Source organism: Aegilops tauschii, chromosome 7, assembly GCF_002575655.3.
Source record: "Aegilops tauschii subsp. strangulata cultivar AL8/78 chromosome 7, Aet v6.0, whole genome shotgun sequence".
NCBI lineage: Eukaryota > Viridiplantae > Streptophyta > Magnoliopsida > Poales > Poaceae > Aegilops > Aegilops tauschii.
The window spans coordinates 66,467,569-66,487,571 of NC_053041.3; the positions used below are offsets into that span (position 1 = coordinate 66,467,569).

The 20,003-nt window shown below is 43.6% G+C and overlaps 1 protein-coding gene and 1 long non-coding RNA gene across 3 annotated transcripts; both read left to right on the forward strand.

Moving 5' to 3' along the window:
* The first annotated feature begins 545 nt into the window (after window positions 1-545).
* On the forward strand, window positions 546-6,426 carry LOC109762702 (B-box zinc finger protein 22). Its single transcript, XM_020321578.4, has 3 exons — window positions 546-1,052; window positions 4,324-4,929; window positions 5,835-6,426. Exons 1-3 carry the CDS (start codon window positions 858-860, stop codon window positions 6,123-6,125), a joined length of 1,092 nt encoding a protein of 363 aa, XP_020177167.1. The 5' UTR covers window positions 546-857; the 3' UTR covers window positions 6,126-6,426.
* A 1,647-nt stretch (window positions 6,427-8,073) lies between these two features.
* Window positions 8,074-10,423, forward strand: LOC120969807 (uncharacterized). Of its 2 annotated transcripts, XR_005764195.3 has the most exons (5): window positions 8,074-8,203; window positions 8,612-8,650; window positions 9,096-9,145; window positions 9,429-9,967; window positions 10,174-10,423. It is a non-coding gene; the product is annotated as an uncharacterized lncRNA (long non-coding RNA). The 2 variants fall into 2 exon arrangements; XR_005764196.3 differs by lacking the exon at window positions 9,096-9,145 and having other exon boundaries at window positions 8,075-8,203.
* The last annotated feature ends 9,580 nt before the right edge of the window (window positions 10,424-20,003 follow it).

Genomic DNA, 20,003 nt, shown 5'->3' on the forward strand with positions numbered 1-20,003 from the left:
ATACCACTGTCCTCCTAACTATCCAATCACAGACACCCTGCCTCAAGCCTTGATGTGTTCTAAAGTAGAGGCAAATCTCACCATTAACTTCGACAACAACTTTCCTGCCAGAAATAGTTTTCATGATCCAATTATTTCATTTAGCGGAATTCTATCATTTTCAAAGTTTGAAGAAGGAAAGGCCATTTAACTTTGTCAAAGGTTTTTTTTTTCAAAAGCAATCTTAAAAGGGACTCCTGGAGTTTCCCTCTTATGCAAAGAATTAAGAAATTCATGTATTACGAGGACCCCTTCCAAAATATACTTGCCGTTAAGAAAGGCAGTCTCAGAGGCTCTAACCACACCTTTCTGTTTAATGAAAAAACATGTTCATAAATTTCATTCGACGACGAATCCAAAAGGATGCACACAGGTTCGGTTCTGCTAATCAGTTGACGGCGGCCGGCACGCGTCCGCCGGCCCCCGCTTGCCTTCCACGCCCCCTCCCTCCCCGCTAGCTTCCGCTGCCTCCCCCTATTTGACCACCGTTTCGTCCTCTGCCCACTCCTCTTCCCACTCAAGCAATCTCAAAGTACCGCTCGCTCGGCTCACTAACTAATCCGCACCCGCCCGCCCGCCGTCGACACCGCACCACTCACTAATTCCGCGGCTAAACAAACGAGACCCACCAGCTAATCACCTGGCCCCGGTTAAAAGCCAGCCCGCGTGCGGGTGCGAGGCGAGATCCAATCGCATCTCACATCGCCACCGAACCGTATCCTCCCTTCCCCTCCCCTCCCCTCCCCCCCCTTTCCCGAGGCAGCGGGCGAGAGAGAACAGAGCGGAGCAGCAAAGAGAGGCCGTATCTGGCGCGGGCGATGAAGATCCAGTGCAACGCGTGCGGCGCGGCGGAGGCGCGGGTGCTCTGCTGCGCCGACGAGGCCGCGCTCTGCGCCGCCTGCGACGAGGAGGTGCACGCCGCCAACAGGCTCGCCGCCAAGCACCAGCGCGTGCCGCTCCTCCCCGACGCCGCGCCCGACGCCGCCGCGCCGCCCAAGTGCGACATCTGCCAGGTCAGCGCCCCTCCCTCCCTCCTCCGCCGCGGCCCCTGTCTGTCTCGATTGGGGGCGGGCCGCGCAATCGATGGGTTCCTGTCTGATCCTAGAGAGGCGTTGTCTGATTTCGTTAGCTGAGAGAGCACTACAGTAATCAGTTTCGGATGTGAGCTCTTAGTGGGGAAGAATTGTTTATTCAGCGATGATCCTCAGGGAGTTAGGGAGCCAGGGTTAAGATGATGCGCTAAATAATCTCTGTACCAACCATGTTGTGCTTGGCGTCTCCATTTTCCGCGCATCCTTAGGGCGGCCGTATCCTCGGTTGTCATGCGGTTGCGCTGCAAACAAATTAATTGTCCACTCCATTTCATCCTCCCAAATTGCCCTACCATATCGGTATTATCGAATTGCCCTCTAGTCTCTAGGCACTCCGAGTTATGACCACTTCTTTCATGATTGGTATTGCTGCACATCGTTATTCGTATAACAGGGTAGGAGTTTCTTAATATGGCCACCCACAGCCCCACATGGTGCCACGAGGAGGGAGGAGCGTTCTCAAGTAAAGCCCATGTGCAGTGCTCTTCTTATCTCGACTGGTCCACCTTCACTAGGTTGGTTAACCCATAAGCTAAGCAGATAGTATCCACACCGAAATTGAAGCTATAATATTCACATCATGCTTGAAGCTAGTTGCTTGCAGTTCTGCAAAAAGGGGTTTGTTATTCCTCCTAATGTTGACATATTGTGAGAATACTGCTAACTTCTTCTCAGGGCACTAATTTTATTATAGGGATATGTAGTTTATCGAATCCAAATGCATCACCCCTGGTTCTGAAAGAACCTTAGGTGGATGCTGTTGCTTCTGAAAATGAACTCATGATTTGATTTTTGTTACTGGGTTACTGAAAAGCTGTGTCCATGTTCAAGGGGGAAAGGTCAGTGCTCACACTTGCTTTTGGTAAATAACGAATTTGAATACAGTGACTTAGCAACACAATATTTTTGGTTCTAAATTCATACCTCTCATTCCTGACCAGTATGGAAAATTAGTGTAGCAATGTTTGCTGTTCTACAGTTCATACCTCACCAGTTTCATAAAGTGCATACTTCACCCATTCCAAACCAATATGATAAATGCCAAAAAAATGTTTACAGTGGATCATGCTGTCCTGGCATGGCCTCAAGTGTGACAGACATGCGTGCATTCTTCATCTTGCTTGCTGGTTGCTGAGCATGCGCATGCGCATGCACATGCAGTGTTAATTTGTTTTGTATCTTTGCCTAAATTGTGGTGTCTAAGCATCCTTAGGGCGACCGTATCCTCGGTTGTCATGTGATTGCCCTGCAAACCAATTAATTATCCACTCCGTTTCATCCTACCAAATTGTCCCACCATATCGGTATTATCGAATTGCTCTCTGGTCCCTTATACTTCTTTCATGCTTGGTATTTCTCCACATCGTTATTCATATAACAGAGTAGAGTTTCTTAATATGGCCACCTACAGCCCCACATGGTGCCACGACGAGGGTGGAGCATTCTTAAGTAAAACCCATGTGCAGTGTTCTCCTTATCTCGAGTGGTCCACCTTGACCTGGTTGGTTAACCCATAAGCTAAGCAGATAGTATTCACAACAAAATTGAAGCTATAATATTCACATCGTGCTTCAAGCTAATTGTTTGCAGTTCTGCAAAAGGGGGTTTGTTATTCCTCATGTTGACATATTATAAGAACACTGCTAACTCCTTCTCAGGGCACTAATTTTATTTCTAAGGGTAAGTAATTTGTCAAACCCAAATGCATCACCCTTGGTCCTGAAAGGAACCTAAGGTGAATGCTGTTGCTTTTGGAAATGCGGATTAATGAACTCATGACTTAATTTTTGTTACTGAGTTACTGACAAATTTTGTCCATGTTCAAGAGGGAAAGATCAGTGCTCACACTTGCTTTTGGTAAATTACGAATTTGAACACAGTGACTTAGCAACACAGCAATATTTTTGGTTCTAAATTCATACCTCTCATTCCAGACCAGTATGGAAAATGAGTGTAGCAATGTTTGCTATTCTACAGTTCATACCTCACCACTTTCATAAAGTGTGCTTCACCTGTTCCAAACCAATATGGTAAATGCCACAAATAATATTTTTTTGCTTACAGTTGATCATGCTATCCTGGCATGACCTCAAGTATGGCAGTCATGTGTGCATGCTTCATCTTGCTGGCTGGTTGCTGAGCACGTGCATGCACATGCAGTGTCAGTTCGTTTTCTATCTTTGCCTAAATTGTGGCATCTAAGCATTTAAACTGATGTTCCCCTATGAAAGAAAATACAGATCAATCATTGCTTTGTAAGGCTAGAATGTTTGGAATATCACTATAACTGTCTAACATTTAGAGCATGTTTATGCACATGAAGTGTCAGTTTGTTTTCTATCTTTGCCTAAATTGTGGCGTCTAAGCATTTAAACTGATGTTCCCCTATGAAAGAAAATCCAGATCAATCATTGCTTTGTAAGGCTAGAATGTTTGGAATATCACTATAACTGTCTAACATTTAGAGCATGTTCATGCACATGCAGTGTCAGTTTGTTTTCTATCTTTGCCTAAATTGTGGCGTCTAAGCATTTTAACTGATGTTCCCCTATGAAAGAAAATCCAGATCAATCATTGCTTTGTAAGGCTAGAATGTTTGGAATATATCACTATAACTGGGCTAACATTTGGAGCATGTTCATGCACATGTACTGTCAGTTTGTTTTCTATCTTTGCCTAAATTGTGGCGTATAAGCATTTAGACTGATGTTCTCCTATGAAAGAAAATACAGATCAATCATTGCTTTGTAAGGCTAGAATGTTTGGAATATCATTATAACTGGGTTAACATTTGGAGCATGTTCATGAACATCAGCACATGCAGTGTCGGTTTGTTTTCTATCTTTGCCTAAATTGTGGCGCCTAAGCATTTAAACTGTTATTCCCCTATGAAAAAAGTAAAGATCAATGATTGCTTTGTCATAGATACAGGGCTAACTGTATTGTTATATATTTATTTGGGCTTTCATACCAGGCTGGGTAGCCTGGATGTCGATCATGTCTCGCTGAATTATGTATTTTGCTACTCAGTTGACTGGGTCATAGTGCAAGGCCCAAGCTCAAAGGCACAACTAGTGCCCCAGTTACTGAACACTGTACTCACATAATGTTCTTTGTACCGTGATTCCTGTTGCAAGTCATTTCTGATATGTATCTTTAGCTTGCTGATCTGAACCTCTATTTTTCATTGCAGGAGGCTTCTGGATACTTCTTCTGCCTGGAAGACCGTGCTCTACTTTGTAGAGATTGTGATGTTGCTATACACACAGTGAATTCCTTTGTTTCAGCACATCAAAGGTTCCTGCTGACAGGAGTTCAAGTTGGCCTCGATCCTGCTGATCCTGTTCCACCTGTTGCTGACAAGCACGTAAACACTTCAGGTGGATCAGTGGATTCACTACCGAAACACTTGCCAAAGAAAAATCCTACAGTCCTATTTTCAGGTGAAAACAGTGCATCTATTCCCAGCCAGAATGCAATCAGTGGAGATTATTCGAGGCAGATTTCTGCTCCAAATACCAAGACAGGAATGACCAATTGGACTATGGACAACAGTGCACTTAGATTGGCAGAGCCTCCACCTAAGTACCTGTCAGATGGAAATTCAAAACTTTTGCTCTCTAATCAGACCACCACAGCTTTATCCAACCAAATGAACAGAGATAGTGGCCGGGCTTACAACTTACCATTCTCAGGCGGTAATGGGTCAGACAGTTTACCTGATTGGCCTGTGGATGAATTCTTCAGTAACTTAGAATATGGCCCAAACTTTGGCTTCACTGAGCATGGTTCTTCCAAGGTAATCCTTATATAGATGCTTTGCATGTCTTTTCTAGTTCTCAGTAATATATTATGCTTATCAATTTTTTTTTGGAGAATCTCCTTTTACTTTATATATTGAAGACTAGAATTTTTCTCTTTCATGGCAGAAGAGTTGTGCTTTCTAAAAAACATATTAATGGTTTAGGTTCTTGATAAAATTCAGGACCTTAGTATTGTGATATGATTAGACTTGCTGTAAATGAGTTCACCTCAGAGCCCTGAAGCAAGCGGATGGTAAATTAGCACCTAGCCTTTATTTGGGGTAAATTCAGAATCTTTCCAGCCTTTATTTGGGGTAAATTAGCACCTAGCCTGATATAGGTCAGCATTTTTGCGGAATTCAGCTAGTTATTTCTTCTATCAATTTATAAACTGATGGGTGAACTGTGGAAGTTCCAGATTCAAGCTAACTGCTGATTGATTTAGTTTTCAGACTTTTCAACTGTTCAACATAATGTTTAGTGTACTAGAATTGGTTGAACATTACTCTCAGGCTATCAAAAACTTTGGAAGTGATATCTGCCCTTTTTTTTCTTATTTTATTTTGTAATGTAGTCTTCATTTTTCCTTAAAGACGTGAGCTTGTTAGTTCTTACGGGCCATCATAATTACTAGTGTGGTCATGACCCAGTTACTCACTGTGGCTAACCTTTTAACAATCAATCACGAAGTTGTCAGGAGTCTTGTGCGGTTCAGAATAGTTCATGGCTTGAGGCCAATTACACTTCTGTAAAATCTGGTTCCAGGTTCCATGTCATTTACATTTATGCTTAATTCACTTGCAAGGAAACTTGCTTTTAATGCCAAGTATTAAATACTATTCACAACACACTGGTGTGTGTCTACACATCAGTTCTAATCTCTCTCTCCTTCGCGCTACAGGGTGACAATGCTAAGCTGGGGAGTGCTGGTGGATCTCCACAGTGCCGTCTAGCTGAAGGCCTGTTTGCAGAAGACCTGCTAGGCCAGGTACCTGGATTCGATGCTGAGGATCCATGGGTGGTGCCCGAGGTTCCCTCCCCACCAACAGCCTCAGGTCTCTGCTGGCAAGGGAACTTGCATTACCCTGTGTACGACAGCGCCATGTTCGTCCCTGAAGCACCCTCCCTGCAGAGCTCCCAGGACCACTTCACTGCATCTGCTGGTTTCAAGCGTCGAAGGAGAGAGTTTTGAATACCCGAAAGAATATAGCGTTGGACATATCTGTCGAACAGGGGATCTTGCTGTAGGTCTCTTGGTGGGCCAAATCGCATAGACAATCATTCAAACGGATGGGTTCTTCGCTGGTCGGTCAAACAATATATGTTGTAATTGTACGCCTTTTTTGGGTCTTGTTGCTGAAGATCATGGTTAGTGAGTTGTGAGCTCTGAGATAACAGGTTTGTGTATAGTGAAATAAAGAGGAGCGTCGTCAACATCATGTACTATACAGGTTTCGAAATTCCATTAAGATGCATCAGAAATTAATGTTGAATTTGTGTGTTTCGATTCGTGTGAACTTTACATGTCTTGAATCAAATTTTAGTGCTTTTTTGTTGTTCTTGTTTTGCTAGCCCAATCTGGAGCGGAATATGCGTTACAGGTTGACAGGAGTATTTAATGATTTTTGTGCAAATGGTAAGTGAAGATAACTGCCCATATATTAGGGGGAAATATGTTTGTAGCTTTGTTTTAGATATATAAAGCAATCTCACCTGAAGTTTCCCTATTTGTTTAGATGTAAAGTCCAATTACATTCGTTTCCCTATTTGTTTAGATGTAAAGTCCAATTACATTCCTCTGACATAGAGTGCCGCTATTAGACTGATATAGGGAAGGGAAAGAGATGTCCACTTAGTATTTATGCAAAAAAAAAAAAACAATCATGTAAGGTTTATGTTTTAGGTTTATTTTATGATGTTGTACTTGCTTGAGATAATTTGTCCAGTTCAGAGGATATTTGTGGGGATGGTGTGTGTTGTGTGACTATGGGTTGAGTTAAGCATGACACTTATTTCGAGTTTGAGGTCTAATTGCTCTCCTGTTTCTTGATGCATAATTTTCAGCAATCAAGGCTGGTGCCTCCCTTCCCCTGTCCTTGCATAGTTAATAGATAATCCAATTTAGGATTTTTCTCATGAGTTGATTTGGGCGGTCTCTTCACGTTGTTTGTCGACCTGTTGTACAACACGAAGCACTACCACAGGCATCATGTATCTTTGAAACAAACCTTCCTCTTTTTCTAGACCAGGAGTTGATTTGTTCAGGTAGAAGTAGAACCATGATATCCTCAGAATTAAGATCCTTATTTTATTCATAGAGTGAGCAAGAGGTTTGGGACAACGATCAGTTGAGAACTGGTAGTTCATTAGTTAGAACTTGGTATTGTTGTGTTTTAAATATCTTCCACATACAGGTGAAATATTCACGGTTTTCCACTGAGGTAAAGAGAAGACGTTTCATGGATCTATTTAATGTTTTGAGCAGTGTGTGTGGTTTGATCAAGCTGGTGTTCATGGGAAAAGAAAAGAAGGAAACATGGAAAAATTGCCATAAGTAGTTGAGTATACTTACCGTTTGTTAGTGCATATATGATTGGCAAAAAAAGAACATGAGAAATGGACAATATAATAATGATAATGATGTGGGCGTGTGAAATTTGCCATGGGGGAGGGTGGATTGTTTATAACTAGCCCCCTTGGTTAACTTGCCATGAATTTTAAGAATTAGTAGGACTAGTTTACGGGAAACTAGATAACATTTGCCATGCATGTGAAATGTTATGAAGCAATAGTTGCTAATTTTCCATGGATATGAACATGTGATGGTTGAAATTGCCACTAGTGCATAGAAAACTTGAATTCTAAAACAAACATTTTCCATTCAAATTCGAACACACTAATTGGAAGAAACTAGGTAATATTTGCCATGGATATGGAACTACTAAGAAAAGCAAGAATTTATGTTTTGCCAAATGATATGAACATGTAATAGATAAAAATTTTCATCATTGCATAGGAAACTTCACGTCAAAACAATTGTTTTTGACATCCATCTAGCAGACAGAAAAAGCATAAATGAACACAGTGTGACGTTACCTCCTTGTGGCGACCTGAAATCGCTTCGTCCCAATCTTGTACCTGCAAAAGAAAACGTTTTGTTCCAATCTTTCCCCCCTTGCTCGTCTATGTAAGAGGTAAACCCCCTTTCCCCGCAGCCCGACCTGGAAAGAGGAGGCGGCGACCAAGGGAGGCCATCGACGGCGGCCCCAGGTGAGAGCTCCTCGTCCTCCTACACAGGCACCAACATCCTCGTCACTGCATCTCCTTCCCCAACTCTCTTGGCGCCCCATCACCTCTATTATGAGATCTCGCCTCCACCAAGGCCGCCATGGCATGGAGCTTCATGTCCACCATCGATCCATTTCCCTTAACCCTGCTCTAGCGCCGCCTCCCCATGCCACCGGACCACTTCCTGGTCCACCCTTTCCCCATTGAACAACCTCCTCCTCCTCCATCCCTTCCCAACCAAACCACTTTCTCCTCTGTTGCCAGATCCCCTTTTCTTCTTCTTCCTTTGACCCCTCGCCACCGAGCCACCTCCTATCTTCCCCTTCCACACCTCCTCTTATGTTCCATTATGTTTGGCAGATTTTTGCTAACCCTCGTTTCCTGATGTAGATTTGGTTGAAGATTGGATCATTGCGAGGCAGATATAAGGTGAGAACAAATTCTGGGTTATGTGACATGATGGTGCACCGTGAAAGCTTTATTTTGTAAAATGAGATGGTAAATTACTATTGTTGTGTAATGCCCATGTATAGATTTAATGATGCATGCTTTTTATTGTGAAGTGAGATGATGAATTTTGCAATATGTGATATGGTGATTGTTGTTGTGTGCTCCTAATGTATAGATTGGATGAATGCATGCTTTTTCTTGTGCTGTGTGTAGGTGAATAAACTGTGTCAAGTCATAATAAATGCTTGTTTGTGTTGTCAAACATGATTTTGTATTGAAACCTCGGTAAAATTCCCTGATCCAGTTTAGTAAACATCCAAACAATCAAATTCGTATTCATGTCCATTACAGTTTCTTGGCTGAAATGGAATTGAAACCAATTTAATAGCACGGCCTCCAATTCTTACACTTCCAAAATTTGCAGGGATTCAAGAATGAGTGCCAACATTTTGACGAAACACCGATTAATTTCCGGTTTGCGAGATTTCTAGCACTCAATATGTTTAATGTTTTAGCAAAGGTCATGCTGATTTTTTCCGTCCATTTTTAACCTTTGTAAGCGGTCAGCCTCTTCTCTCCGTGAGTTGAGATGTTCTCAAATGTTAAAATTGGATAAGCTAGTATGTTAAATATCATCTTCTCAAATGTTTTCTAGAAGACCCACTGTTGATTTTTAGGTACTAATGTAGTAGCAAGGAAGTGTCAAATATATATCAATAGTTTCTGGCATTTTTTGTACTAATGTACTTTTTTACAGGGATTCCATAGCAACTAGTCGTCGTCAGGCCTCCCATACTACACCATCATCCTCCACTCTAGCCCTGCCCTCGTTCCGAGGTTCGCGAAAGGAGCCTTAGGGGCCTCCTCAATCGATGGCACCAGGCGAATTGGAGAGGCGGCGACGGAGGATGTGGCTAGTGCGGGCAAAAAGGATAGACGACGTGGTATTATGCTGGATGAAGTGCATGCAGGAGTTCATGGAGAAGGAGGCTATCGCACGAGATAACCCTAGCTTTCAGGTGGATGTATCGATGCACAAAAGGTGTGTGGATAGAGGATTGAGGAATGTAGCAGACGTCATCTTCTCAGAGGCCACCAATGAAGAGCGCGCCCGGATGCCGACTCGGAGTAGACCAGAATTGGTCCTTGAATGGGCGTTGCAAGAGGTCAAATCTCCGATCACGATTCAGAGAGCCCGATGGGGATGTGTCGTGGGGATAATGCCACCGAGAATTCCCCCACCACCACCGGACTCTACTCCACCTTTAGCAGTCGCCTTGCCATCCACTTGAACAGGTATTTGTGCCAATTGAGCTAAGTTTTAATCTCCTAACTTAGATCCATAGATGATGATTTTCCTAAGTTAGAACTAGAGATGATGACTTTCCTCTCTATAGCTAGTAGCTTAAACAACTATGTGCCCAATACCAGGATAGGGTTTAGTTGTGCGTGCAATCTTTATGTTTTTCCTTTCTAAGATTGTTTTATTTTTATACCCACAGTGGATCTTTGGGGGACAACAGGTTGTGCTGCTGGTGGCATCAACAAGCGGCGGGCGGAAAATAATGTTGAACTTGTTCATGAATGTGGTACTAGTAATACTAAGGATAGTGCCATTATGTTATAAAGCTACTGTGGTATGATTGAACTCTAGTTTGATTTGGACTTGTTCATTATATATCTGTTCTTAGCAGAACTGAACTCTACTTTGGTCTGGACTTGCAAGACTATGAAATCATCATCTGTTCATAATCTGTAGGGTAACATAGCAGAAAACAAAAATTGTCTTGCGCACCAGGCCAGGACCACTATGAAAATGCATAGAAGGTTAGATCTGATTTTTACCAACTTGGAGCATAGTGGAAGAAGAGGTGGTGATTATCATCGGTGTAGATTCCCGCAGCTAGGATTTTACAACCTCCCAGCCGCGAGAATTTTTTCCCCCTCGAACAGAAGAAGGAACGTACAATCTCTCTACCGGGTCGCACACATAATGTCACCGATCTAGCAATGCTTCGCCTCCTAGAACTAATGCCACCAGAGACTAGGCAGCCTTGCGGCACTACGAAACTATTTGTGGAGAGCGAGAGGGAGAATAGGAAGATCATTCCATGCCAAAATGTGAGAGCTCAAGTATGAAACTTCTGTGTCAATTGTGGTTACCCTCCTCCGCTATTTGTAGATAGAGAGGGGAGGGTGGGGTGGAAGGAGGCAGCCCAAAGGGGGTACCCCCCCCACCAACTATGTCCCAGAAAAAGGGGAGGGGATGTCCCCAAAGGGGGGACTACCAAACATTACCCCACAAAAAGGTGGGTCGCCCCCCAAGTGTGCCCCTCCTCTAGCCGCGCGACATGGAGGGGGCTTCCCAACACTTTCCACACAAGGGGGGGGGGTGTCCCCCAAAGCATGTGCCCCTCCAACACATCTCAGAAATTGGGAAGGTTGTCCCCCAATGGGAAAGCCCCCTCCCAACACTTGGTCCTTTGTGTGCGTTACCCCTTGGTGCCTCATAAAAAATTCCTGGAGGTACCGCAACCTTTCTAGAACCCTCCAAGAAATTTCGGACGCACTTCAAAACTTTTCCAAATTGATGGTTTCCGTGTTTTCTCTATAACTTTTCCAGTTACTCCAAAACACTTCTGGTTTCCTCTCTGTAACATTTTCAATGCCTCCAAAACATTTCCAGTGATTATCTCTCAACCTCCTTACCACCTAGTACTCAGCAGATTGATGGCCTATAAGCATGTGACCCTGTAGGTTTGTTGGAGTATAGACATGGCTGGAACTACTTCTGATCATTAATCAATAGTGGAACCGTGGACATCCATATTAACCCATATACCCACACAAATGATATTCGAGTGAACCTGTAGTTATTGTGTGCTATACCTTTTGCTTCACGATATGTTTACAAAATCTAAGGTGAGATTTATCGGCATCCCCATGAATCAAGAACTTGTTTACTATGCCAGATTCCTTGTTATAGATTTTGTTCCATTTTCTCGTTCCCATGTTTTGGGATCCCTATGATCAAATCACACTATGTCTGGGAAGACGATGATGGATACCGTCACACCGAGAGGGCCTAGATAATATCTCTCCATCGTCAGAGGAGCACATCCCAGTCTTGAGCTATCTAGTCCCTTTTCATATAGATGTGTTGCATGTCTTTTCTAGTCAGTAATATCTTATGGTTATCAATTCATTTTGGAGAATGTCTTTCTTACTTTAAATATAGAAGAGTAGATTTTTTTCTTTCATGGCAGCGGAGTTGTGTTTTCTATAAAGCATATTGATGGTTTAGGTTCTTGATGAAATTCAGGACTGTAGTGTTGTGATATAATTAGAATGTTGTTGTAAATGAGTTCACCCCAAAGTCCAGAAGCAAGCGTCTAGACCCTTTCCGGCCTTTATTGGGGGTAAATTAGCACCTACCCTGATATAGCTTAGCATTTTTTATGGAATTTGGCTAGTTTCTTCTACCAAATTATAAGCTGATGGGTGAACTGTGAAAGTTCCAGATTCAAGCTAACTGCTGCTTGACATAGTTTTTAGTCTTTTCAAATATTCAACATAATGTTTACTATACTGGAATTGGTTGAACATCACTCTCAGGTTAAGACTTATGAATCAATAACTTTGGAAGTGATTTCGGCGCTCACCCAGATTGCAATAAAATATGCACCACGGAGGTGCCACAAAAAAGGAAGAACAAAAAAACAAAAAAGGGAAGAAAAGAAAAAGGGGAAAAGAAAAAGGACAGGAAGAGAGAAGGATCAACACCATTATCCTAGTATACACTTGTGCTTCAAAGTAGCACCACTTCATGCATTTTAAAGTAGACAGTTTCATGAGCTTCATGTTTCATACTAGTGGGGAACCTACATTATAGAACTTGGCTTGTACATTCCTATGACGAGCATCCTCAAAAGCTCGAGGTATTCATGAGAAAGCAAGTTGGATGCACCCCCACTTAGTCCATGGGAGAGCTTTCATATATTCACAGCTCTATGTGCATCCTAGTTGCATGCGATTACTACTCCTTGTGTTCACATTGATCATAGGGCCATCTCCATTGCCTAATGGCCAGCTGCGTTGATGCAAGACATTCTTTGTTTTTGACTTCTTCAAACCCCAAACATTTTCTATCTTTCTCTTAAGTGCGAGGCATAGGCTTGCGCTCAGTGCTGCATAGGTAGTTGAGCAGTTGAATAACGCAGACAGATGATCTTGCTACTGTGCCTGGTATGCCTCGGGTTGGTGTTTTCGAAGAGATCGCTAATGCAAGATTTCTTTTGTCTTTGATAGTCATTGTTGTGTTCGTAACATAATCTTGACCTTCTCTCTAAACCTTTGGCAATGGGAATTTAGGCTCCACAAAAATATTTTCCTCTTTCTTGACCTCCATGGCAATGTAACCAGGAGGATAACTTGTATTACCCCCTTGCTGGTTAACTTTTGCACACTTGCACCATAAACATGGATAACACTTTTGGGGTTTGGTTCAATGTATGCTTTAGAGTTGGTAGCATTGAGCTTTTGGTAGTCAACCTTGTTAATCGAGGACGAGCAAGGTTTAAGCGTGGGGAGGTTGATGGCACTATATTTAATGCATTTTTAGAGCTCATTTGTTGCATGTTCTCTTCGTATATCATGTCCCATTGAACCAAATAGTTGTCCATTATGCAGGATTACCGGTTTTTGCATTTAGCATTGTGAGCATTGCACATTTAGTATTTTATTTGGTTTTTATTAGTTTTCCTTGTTTTTTTATGTCTATAGGTGTTTGAGAGCAACCTAGGACCAAGCACGATGCAAGGACCAAGGATGGGTTCAATATGGGTCAACCAGGGGTCAGACTTAGCGCCGTTCATATTGATCCAACGAGCCCAAGAACGTCAAATTCCGAGTTCGTATGAAGAATTGGCAACAGTTTTACCGGAGAAGGTTAGACCAAAAGATGGCCTTCCATGCGAGCACACGTGACCGTTTTGGCGGTCCTTTGACATGCAGGCAGCTCCGAAAGTTGCCCTTCAAGACGAGATTCTTCACCGATTTCATCCCCGTTCGATCTCACGAGATTCTTGGCTCGTAAAGAAGAGATTGGGAGAGGGGTAAGGCTCATCTTGAGCCCTTGAATGAAGCTCATCAAGAGAGGAGGCTCCATATATATCATCCTCAACCCGAGCTGTCGCCTCCGTCAACAAAGAACTCATCTCATTCATCCATTGTTGGAAATATGCCCTAGATGCAATAATATTTGTATTATTATATTTCCATATTCATAATTATAGAGTTTATATTCTATGCTATAACTGCTATGATCCTGGAATATGTGATTCAGTGGAAAACTCATATGCACGTGTGGAATAATAAATGGTTAAATAAAAGGTTCCTAGTCTTGCCTCTGTTGCTAGCTCAAGTGTTGTCGGTGATTATGTTTTATGGATGTTAGGATATCGTTTAAAGTGTTAAACGATAGTCCTAAAATAACTTCGAGATTTTGACGTTGGAAGAACGATCATATTGAATCGACCCAATTTTTTGAGTGAATTGAACTAATATTGTTTGTATTCAATTGTAATAACACGGAGTGTTAATATGTGATTTTCTCCTTTGACCATGAGAGTATCGTGGTCACTTACCGTACGGTGGGCTTTGAGGTTGCTCAAACATCACCTGTAACGCGGTGATCAAAAGGACACCTTACAGGTTCATCGGAAAGTTTGACAAGTGGACGGATAGCTCAAGAGTGGGATTTGCTCCTCCAATGTTGGAGAGATATTCTTAGGGCCCTCTCTTCTTAGGTTCTCCCCAATGCCACTGGATCACTTACTCCTCCATCCTTTCCCCATCGAACCACCTCCTCCTCCACCCCTTCCCCACCGAACCACTTTCTCCTCTTTTAAGAGACCCCCTTTTCTTCTTCATCTTACCCTCCTCACAGAACTGCCTCCTCTCTTCCCCTTCCACAGCTCCTCTAATAGTCTATTATGTTTGGCAGATTTTTGCTAAGCCTCCTTGTTTCTTGTTGCAGATTTGGTTGAAGACTGGATCACCGTGAGGCCAATTTAAGGTGAGAACAAATTCTGAGTTATGTGACATGATGGTGAACCATGGATGCTCCTTTTGTCAACTAATATGGTAAATTACTATTTATTTGTAGTGCCCATGCACATATTCAATGATGCATATTTTTTCTTGTAAAGTGAGATGACGAGCCTTGCACTATGTGATATGGTGATTCATGTTGTGTGCTGTTAATGTACAGATTGGATGAATGCATGATTTGTTGGAAATATGCCCTAGAGGCAATAATAAATGGTTATTATTATATTTCTTTGTTCATGATAATCGTCTATTGTTCATGCTATAATTGTATTGTCCGGAAATCGTAATACATGTGTGAATACATAGACTACAACGTGTCCCTAGTAAGCCTCTAGTTGACTAGCTCGTTGATCAACAGATAGTCATGGTTTCCTGACTATGGACATTGGATGTCATTGATAACGGGATCACATCATTAGGAGAATGATGTGATGGACAAGACCCAATCCTAAGCATAGCATAAAAGATCGTGTAGTTTCGTTTGCTAGAGCTTTTCCAATGTCAAGTATCTTTTCCTTAGACCATGAGATCGTGAAACTCCCGGATACCGTAGGAGTGCTTTGGGTGTGCCAAACGTCACAACGTAACTGGGTGACTATAAAGGTGCACTACGGGTATCTCCGAAAGTGTCTGTTGGGTTGGCACGGATCGAGACTGGGATTTGTCACTCCGTGTGACGGAGAGGTATCTCTGGGCCCACTCGGTAATGCATCATCATAATGAGCTCAATGTGACTAAGGCGTTAGTCACGGGATCATGCATTGCGGTACGAGTAAAGAGACTTGCCGGTAACGAGATTGAACAAGGTATTGGGATACCGACGATCGAATCTCGGGCAAGTAACATACCGATTGACAAAGGGAATTGCATACGGATTGATTGAATCCTCGACACCGTGGTTCATCCGATGAGATCATCGTGGAACATGTGGGAGCCAACATGGGTATCCAGATCCCGCTGTTGGTTATTGACCGGAGAGGCGTCTCGGTCATGTCTGCATGTCTCCCGAACCCGTAGGGTCTACACACTTAAGGTCCGGTGACGCTAGGGTTGTAGAGATATATTTATGCGGAAACCCGAAAGTTGTTCGGAGTCCCGGATGAGATCCCGGACGTCACGTGAGGTTCCGGAATGGTCCGGAGGTGAAGAATTATATATAGGAAGTCAAGTTTCGACCACCGGAAGGGTCCCGGGGGTCCACCGGGTGGGGCCACCTATCCCGGAGGGCCCCGTGGGCTGAAAGTGGAAGGGAACCAGCCCTTAGTGGGCTGGGGCGCCCCCCTTGGGCCTCCCCCCATGCGCCTAGGGTTGGGAACCCTAGGGGGGGAGCTTCCCCCTTGCCTTGGGGGGCAAGGCACCCCTTCCCCCCACTTGGCCGCCGCCCCCCCTTGGAGATCTGATCTCCCAAGGGCTGGCGCCCCCCCAGGGGTCCTATAAATAGTGGGGGGAGGGAGGGCAGCAACTTACAGCCTTGGGCGCCTCCCTCCTCCCCTGCAACACCTCTCTCTCTCTCGCAGAAGCTCGGCGAAGCCCTGCCGGAGAACCGCTACATCCACCACCACGCCGTCGTGCTGCTGGATCTCCATCAACCTCTCCTTCCCCCTTGCTGGATTAAGAAGGAGGAGACGTCGCTGCACCGTACGTGTGTTGAACGCAGAGGTGCCGTCCGTTCGGCACTCGGTCATCGGTGATTTGGATCACGGCGAGTACGACTCCGTCATCTACGTTCATTGGAACGCTTCCGCTCGCGATCTACAAGGGTATGTAGATGCACTCCCTTCCCCTCGTTGCTAGTATACTCCATAGATGCATCTTGGTGAACGTAGGAAAATTTTAAAATTATGCTACGATTACCAACAGTGGTATCAGAGCCAGGTTTATGCGTAGTTACTATGCACGAGTAGAACACAAAGAAGTTGTGGGCGTTGAGTTTGCCAATTCTTCTTGCCGCTACTAGTCTTTTCTTGTTTCGGCGGCATTGTAGGATGAAGCGGCCCGGACCGACCTTACACGTACACTTACGTGAGACAGGTTCCACCGACTGACATGCACTAGATGCATAAGGTGGCTAGCAGGTGTCTGTCTCTCCTACTTTAGTCGGAACGGATTCGATGAAAAGGGTCCTTATGAAGGGTAAATAGAAATTGGCAAATCACGTTGTGGTCATACGTAGGTAAGAAACGTTCTTGCTAGAAACCTACAAACCACGTAAAAACTTGCAACAACAATTAGAGGACGTCTAACTTGTTTTTGCAGCAAGTGCTATGTGATGTGATATGGCCAGAAGATGTGATGAATGATATATGTGATGTATGAGATTGATCATATTCTTGTAATAGGAATCACGACTTGCATGTCGATGAGTATGACAACCGGCAGGAGCCATAGGAGTTGTCTTTATTATTTTGCATGACCTGCGTGTCATTGAATAACGCCATGTAAATTACTTTACTTTGTTGCTAAACGCGTTAGCCATAGAAGTAGAAGTAATCGTTGGCGTGACGAATTCATGAAGACACAATGATGGAGATCATGATGATGGAGATCATGGTGTCATGCCGGTGACGAAGATGATCATGGTGCCCCGAAGATGGAGATCAAAGGAGCATAATGATATTGGCCATATCATGTCACTTTTTGATTGCATGTGATGTTTATCATGTTTTTGCATCTTATTTGCTTAGAACGACGGTAGTAAGTAAGATGATCCCTTATAATAATTTCAAGAAAGTGTTCACCCTAACTGTGCACCGTTGCGAAGGTTCGTTGTTTCGAAGCACCACGTGATGATCGGGTGTGATAGATTCTAACGTTCGAATACAACGGGTGTTGACGAGCCTAGCATGTACAGACATGGCCTCGGAACACACGCAATACACTTAGGTTGACTTGACGAGCCTAGCATGTACAGACATGGCCTCGGAACACGGAGGACCGAAAGGTCGAGCATGAGTCGTATAGAAGATACGATCAACATGGAGATGTTCACCGATCTTGACTAGTCCGTCTCACGTGATGATCGGACACGGCCTAGTTAAACTCGGATCATGTTTCACTTAGATGACGAGAGGGATGTCTATCTGAGTGGGAGTTCATTAAATAATTTGATTAGATGAACTTAATTATCATGAACTTAGTCTAAAATCTTTACACTATGTATTGTAGATCTAATGGCCAACGTTGTCCTCAATTTCAACGCGTTCCTAGAGAAAACGAAGCTGAAAGATGATGGTAGCAACTATACGGACTGGGTCCGGAACCTGAGGATCATCCTCATAGTAGCCAAGAAAGATTATGTCTTAGAAGCACCGCTAGGTGAAGGACCAATCCCAGAGAACCAAGACGTTATGAACGCTTGGCAATCACGTGCTGATGATTACTCCCTCGTTCAGTGCGGCATACTTTACAGCTTAGAACCGGGTCTCCAAAAGCGTTTTGAGAAACATGGAGCATACGAGATGTTCGAGGAGCTGAAACTGGTTTTTCAAGCTCATGCCCGGGTCGAGAGATATGATGTCTCCGACAAGTTCTTCAGCTGTAAAATGGAGGAGAACAGTTCTGTTAGTGAGCACATACTCAGAATGTCTGGGTTGCATAACCGCTTGTCTCAGCTGGGAGTCAATCTCCCGGATGACGCGGTCATTGACAGAATCCTCCAGTCGCTTCCACCAAGCTACAAGAGCTTTGTGATGAACTTCAATATGCAGGGGATGGAAAAGACCATTCCTGAGGTATATTCAATGCTGAAATCAGCTGAGGTAGAGATCAGAAAAGAACATCAAGTGTTGATGGTGAATAAAACCACTAAGTTCAAGAAGGGCAAGGGTAAGAAGAACTTCAAGAAGGACGGCAAGGGAGTTGCCGCGCCCGGTAAACCAGTTATCGGGAAGAAGTCAAAGAATGGACCCAAGCCCGAGACTGAGTGCTTTTATTGCAAGGGAAGTGGTCACTGGAAGCGGAACTGCCCCAAATACTTAGCGGACAAGAAGAAGGCCGGCAACACCAAAGGTATATGTGATATACATGTAATTGATGTGTACCTTACCAGTACTCGTAGTAGCTCCTGGGTATTTGATACCGGTGCGGTTGCTCATATTTGTAACTCAAAACAGGAACTACGGAATAAACGGAGACTGGCGAAGGACGAGGTGACGATGCGCGTCGGGAATGGTTCCAAGGTCGATGTGATCGCCGTCGGCACGCTACCTCTGCATCTACCTACGGGATTAGTTTTAAACCTCAATAATTGTTATTTAGTGCCAGCTTTGAGCATGAACATTGTATCTGGATCTCGTTTAATTCGAGATGGCTACTCATTTAAATCCGAGAATAATGGTTGTTCTATTTATTTGAGAGATATGTTTTATGGTCATGCCCCGCTGGTCAATGGTTTATTTTTGATGAATCTCGAACGTGATGTTACACATGTTCATAGTGTGAATACCAAAAGATGTAAAGTTGATAACGATAGTCCCACATACTTGTGGCACTGCCGCCTTGGTCACATTGGTGTCAAGCGCATGAAGAAGCTCCATGCAGATGGACTTTTGGAGTCTCTTGATTACGAACCATGCCTCATGGGTAAGATGACCAAGACTCCGTTCTCCGGAACAATGGAGCGAGCAACCAACTTATTGGAAATCATACATACCGATGTGTGTGGTCCAATGAGTGTTGAGGCTCGCGGAGGATATCGTTATGTTCTCACTCTCACTGATGATTTAAGTAGATATGGGTATGTCTACCTAATGAAACACAAGTCTGAAACCTTTGAAAAGTTCAAGGAATTTCAGAGTGAAGTTGAGAATCAACGTGACAGAAAAATAAAATTCTTACGATCAGATCGTGGTGGAGAATATTTAAGTCACGAATTTGGTACACACTTAAGGAAATGTGGAATAGTTTCACAACTCACGCCGCCTGGAACACCTCAGAGAAATGGTGTGTCCGAACGTCGTAATCGCACTCTATTGGATATGGTGCGATCTATGATGTCTCTTACCGATTTACCGCTCTCATTTTGGGGCTATGCTTTAGAGACTGCCGCATTCACTTTAAATAGGGCTCCGTCAAAATCCGTTGAGACGACACCGTATGAATTATGGTTTGCGAAGAAACCTAAGCTGTCGTTTCTAAAAGTTTGGGGATGCGATGCTTATGTCAAGAAACTACAACCTGAAAAGCTCGAACCCAAGTCGGAAAAATGCGTCTTCATAGGATA